The sequence below is a fragment of the Echinops telfairi genome, unplaced genomic scaffold, assembly GCF_000313985.2.
Source record: "Echinops telfairi isolate 266 unplaced genomic scaffold, ASM31398v2 ScPeMD7_5;HRSCAF=22, whole genome shotgun sequence".
Classification (NCBI taxonomy): domain Eukaryota; kingdom Metazoa; phylum Chordata; class Mammalia; order Afrosoricida; family Tenrecidae; genus Echinops; species Echinops telfairi.
Genome location: NW_022103901.1, coordinates 33,896,614 through 33,901,954, shown reverse-complemented (window position 1 = coordinate 33,901,954; position 5,341 = coordinate 33,896,614). Strand labels below are relative to the sequence as shown.

Here is a 5,341-nt window from a genome sequence, read left to right as displayed (position 1 = left end):
GGGAGAGGCCTGGGTGCTGGGTGCCTGCAGGGGCATTTGGAGCAGGGAGGGGGAACTTTTCTGCCAAGGGCAGTTTGGATATATATATATATATATATATACTGCCGCATTCGAAGGCCACAGAAAATGAGCAACTTAAAAAGATTAGCCTGCTACTGTGGGTGGTCAAACGTTTAATTAACTCACCCCTAAGGGGATGGCTGAGGAGCAAGGGGGAGATTTTGCATTCCTGTAATAAAGAGTTACAGCTTCAAGAACCTCCAGGGGTAGCTCTACCCAGTCATACCTACAGGGTTTGCTGTGAGTCTGCAGGGCCCGAGGGCAGTGGGCTACTGAGAATGATGGCAGCATGGGTTTCTCTTTGGGGAGGCCTGTGACTTTGGCTGGTGTCAATGATTTTGTAGACCTTAGACAGGCTATGAGCCAGGCGTACCCCACCCCTGGTCTACAGGATGATAGGTGAGCTCAAGTTGTGGGAGGGGGTGTGCGAGGGGGGCGGGGCGCCCTGGACCTCCCTCCCCCAGCCCCACTGCTCTCTTAACCAGATATGCGGCTTTTCAGACGTCAGTTACTTCGTCCTAGAATAGGTCTTGGGTGGGCCCGTGCTGAGGGGACTCTCTGGGGACCTGTGGCCGGCCAGTGTGAGCTGTTCCGGGTGGCCCAGGACAGCTCTGGTTTGGGGATGGGCAGGGGGCACGGGCGCCAGAGAGGCCGGCTCTCACCTCGCGCTGCTCTCTGCATCCCAGCAGCCGGAAGTGGAAGTGTCCCGCGAGGCCCTGCAGGGGAGCGCGCAGGCGCCGGGGTTGCAGGAGACGTGGAAGATCAGGAAGGCACTGGACGAGGAGACACAGCGGCGGCGGCAGCTGGAGGACGAGGTGCAGAGTGCCCAGGAGGAGATCCGGAGCCTGCAGGCCCGCGAGCCACAGGAGGCTGTGGTATGTCAGGAGGTGCGCAAGAAGGTGCCTGACCCCGCGCTGGAGGAGAGCTTCCGGCAGACGCAGCGGATGCTGGCCGAGGAGCAGCACAAGAACCGGCTGCTGCAGGAGGAGCTGGAGGTGCTGCAGGCGCGGCTGCGGGCGCTGGAGCGCGACACGGGGGCCGGCGGGGGGCAGGAGTATGTGGTCAAGGAGGTGCTGCGCATCGAGCCCGACCGGGCCCAGGAGGACGAGGTCCTGCGCCTGCGAGAGGAGCTGGAGGAGCTGCGCCGGCAGAAGGGCACCCGCGAGGCCGAGGTGGCCCTGCTGCGGCAGCGCATCGCCGCCCTGGCCGAGGAGAAGAGCCGGGCGCGGGAGGTGGTCAGCGAGAGGGAGATGGTGACGCTGCACAACGACCCACAGCTGGAAGCGGAATTCCGGCAGCTGCAGGAGCAGCGGCAGCGCGAAGGCCGGCAGCGCAAGACGCAGGAAGAGGAGCTGAGCTTCCTGCAGGACAAGCTGAGGCGGCTGGAGAAGGAGCGGGCCATGGCCGAGGGCAAGATCACCGTCAAGGAGGTGCTCAAGGTGGAGAAGGACGTGGCCGCCGAGAGGGAGGTCAGCGACCTCAAGCGCCAGTATGAGGATGAGGCTGACAGGGCGCACGCCCGCCAACGGGAGAAGACAGAGCTGCTGCGCCGGATCTGGGCCCTGGAGGAGGAGAACGCCAAGGTGGTGGTGCAGGAGAAGGTGCGCGAGATCGTGCGGCCGGACCCCCAGGCCGAGAGCCAGGTGGCCGACCTGCGCCTGGAGCTCGTGGAGCAGGAGCGCAAGTTCCGAGGCGCCGAGGAGCAACTGCAGAGCTACAAGGGAGAGTTGGCGGCGCTGCGGCAGCGAGGCCCCCAGGTAGAGGTCAAGGAGGTGACCAAGGAGGTGATCAGGTACAAGACAGACCCCGAGGTGGAGCGGGAGCTGCAGAGGCTGCGCGAAGAGATCGTGGAGAAGACGCGGCTCATCGAGCGGTGTGACCTGGAGATCTACCAGCTGAAGCAGGAGATCCAGGCCCTCAAGGACGCCAAGCCCCAGGTCCAGACCAAAGAGGTGGTCCAGGAGATCCTGCAGCTCCAGGAGGACCCGCAGACCAAGGAGGAGGTGGAGTCCTTGCGGGCCACGCTGGCGGAGGAGCACAAGAAGCAGGTGGACTTGGAGAGGGAGCAGGCGGCGCAGGCGGCAGAGATCGCACGCCAGGAGGAGGAGCTCTCTCGCGTGCGCGAGAAGGTAGTGCGGCAGGAGGTGGTGCAGTTCGAGGAGGAGCCGGGCCTGCGCGCCGAGGTGAACTCCTTCAGCCAGAGCATCGACATGGAGCTGCGGCAGATCGACACCCTGAGCGGGGAGCTGCGGCGCCTGCAGCGGCGGCGCAGCGAGCTAGAGCGGCAGCTGGAGGAGCTGGAGCGTGAGCGGCAGGCACGGCGGGAGGCCGAGCTGGAGGTGCAGCGCCTGAAGCAGCGGCTGGCCGGCCTGGAACAGGAGGAGAACGAGGCCCGGGAGAAGGTGACCCGCAAGCAGAAGGTGGTCCTGCAGCAGGACCCCCAGCAGGCCCGCGAGCACGCCCTGCTGCAGGCCCAGCTGGACGAGGAGCGGCACCGACGGCAGGTGATGGAGAGCGAGCTGGAGACCCTGCGCCGCAAGCTGCTCGGCCTAGAGAAGATGGAGGTCAAGGAGAAAGTGGTTTTCTCCGAGAGCGTGCAGGTGGACAAAGGCGATACAGAGCATGAGATCCAGAAGCTCAGGGGCAGCCTGGAGGAGGAGAGCCGGGGCAAGCGGGAGCTGGACGCTGAGGTCAGCCGGCTGGAGGCCAAGCTGTCCGAGCTGGAGTTCCACAACTCCAAGTCGTCCAAGGAGCTAGACTTCCTGCGGGAGGAGAACCACCGCCTCCTGCTGGAGCGGCAGAACCTGCAGCTGGAGGCCAGGAGGCTGCAGGCTGAGATCGAGAGGGCAGCGGTGGAGACCCGGGGAGACCCGGGAGGTGTGGTGGCAGTGGACGCCGGCCCGAGCCTGGACTCCAGGCTGTGGTCCCTGGAGCGGGAGCTGGAGGAGCTGAAGAGGCTGTCCAAGGACAAGGATGTGGAGATTGACGAGCTGCAGCGGCGCCTGGGCAATGTGGCAGTCAAGCGGGAACAGCGGGAGAACCACCTGCGTCGCTCCATTGTGGTCATCGACCCCGACACAGGCCGAGAGCTGTCACCTGAGGAGGCTCGGCGGGCAGGCCTCATCGACTGGAGCATGTTCGTCAAGCTGCGCAACCAGGAGTGCGACTGGGAGGAGATTTCGGTCAAGGGCCCCAACGGGGAGTCCTCCGTCATCCATGACCGCAAGTCTGGCCGCAAGTTCTCCATTGAGGAAGCCCTCAGATGTGGCCGCCTGAGCAATGACCAGTATGAGCGCTACATCAACAAGGACATGTCCATCCAGGAGCTGGCTGTCCTGGTGTCTGGCCAGAAGTAGGCCTTGTGTACCACCCAGAGCATCTTCTTTATGCAGAGCCCACACCTATGCTCAGGCTGCTCTGTCACTGACCTGGGTTGCCCTGTATGACCCAGCCTAGCTGGGGTGTGTCTCCCTCCCCACACTCACCCCCACACTTTTGCCTTTTCCCTACCCACTCCTCCAACACACTACCCAAGTGTGATGCCCAGAAAGAAGCCAAAACCCACCAGAGCCCCAACATGGGCTCCAAGTGTCTAAATACCCATTCCTTCCCCAGGGGACGTGGCCCATGGGTCGGGGGACAAGGCAGCTTCTTCATGGGTGGTAGGAGCACCAGCCCCAAGGACCCTTTCTGGTTCACTGTGAGAAAGCAGGCAGGTAGCTCTGATGCAGAATAAACACCTGGTGGCTCGGGGCTCTGCTCATGCTCAGCATTTATGCGACGTTCGCGTGTGAAGTGTACCCCTCATCCCTTCTGCCCATAGCCAAAATGGGTCTGACCTCAAATACAGCAAAAAGGGGGGAAGAAAAGGGAGAGAACATGTTTTGGAAACCTTGAAACAAATTTATTGAGTCACTTTATACAAGATTAACAATTTTCACACCACCCCCAATACCACCATAATCGCAGCACAAGCCACAGCCCTTTCACACCTTAGATGGCCAGGCCCAGCCAGCCGGGCCCCTGCAGGAAGGCAGGCCTTCGTGGCTGGTTTCTTAACCCATTCACGCTCCCGGGACTGCAAATAAAGCCTGAACGAGAGAAAGAAATCGCATACCCCCATCACAGAAACGTTTCCCTGAGGCTAGAGGCATCGCTAGATTCCTAGAACGAGGGTCTCCCTCTAGGCTGCACTCTCGACACACAGAGGGTGGGCCACGCCGGTGGGCGAGGGGTGAGTCTGGAGCACCCTCCCTGCTGCACGCACAGGTGCACATACCGCAGCTGAGCTCGGCAAAACAGACCCCCCTCTTTGGCTCTTTGGCGACTCCCTAAGACTGTTCTGTAAACAAACTGGAATCCAAGTTGCAAAAAAAAAAAATCAGGACAGGATGAGGAATCCACTTGGCCCTACATGAGCTGTCTGCTGCGTCGTATATGTGGGAAAAGACATACACACACAGGCTTGCCCCACCCCCCTCCCAAGGGTGAGATGCCACAAGGCAGGCAGGGCTCAGCCCAAGGACGCCACTGACAACACAGGTGCCAGGGTCTGGAAGGACTGTCCTTGGTGGTCTCTGACCTCTCCCCATTAGGGAATGCACACACCACTCCTAAGCATAGCCACTCACTCTGTCCAAGAGTGGCCTTGACAAAGAAAACCTAAGAGGAATGTCTACCTCCACGGAACCTGCGGTCCTGCCCTCGAGAGGTGGAGGAGAGGCAGGAGGGCTCCTCAGGTGGGGTCCACCAGAATGACCTCTGGAGAGCAGAGCCAGGCCCACTTGACCTTCTAGTTCGGTAGCCCTGGCAAGGACGTCTGAACACAGACATAGGTGAGGCGGGCAGGCGCACATGGTCAAGTCCGCCCTACCACAAAGGCACTGGGGTTAGGTCTCCCTATGACAGGGCCTGTGAGCCACAGTCCACTCCGTCTAGGGCAGTTCTTAGGGACTATGACATGAAGCCAGAAACAAGTCTTCAACAATTCCTGTTGCAGGTGTCATGTCTACACATAAGCCTGCCTTTGTAAGCTGCTCTGCCATGCTCAGGGCAGAGATGCCCCGGTGCGGTCTGCCCAGGGTTCCAAGTATTTGTGTCTCAAAGGGCATGGTCGTCCCCGGTGTGGCTCAGGCACACATCTGATGACTGACGGACACCATGACCAGGCCTGGAGTCCTGCCAAGGCTGGCCGGCAGACAGGACACACAGGTGTGCATATTCTTCTGAGCCCCATGATTGTTTGGCAGCACAGCTACAGGACCAGGTCCCCACCTTGGGA

General features: G+C 61.2%; 1 protein-coding gene across 1 annotated transcript in view; it reads left to right on the top strand.

Annotated features, from left to right (window-relative positions):
* PPL (periplakin) overlaps positions 1-3,813 on the top strand; it is a 65,343-nt gene extending 61,530 nt beyond the window's left edge. The window contains exon 23 of the mRNA XM_045286047.1: positions 747-3,813. Coding sequence (XP_045141982.1) covers positions 747-3,416 — 2,670 coding nt within the window. The 3' untranslated portion in view covers positions 3,417-3,813. The remainder of the gene's footprint in view (positions 1-746) is intronic.
* Positions 3,814-5,341: the final 1,528 nt, after the last annotated feature.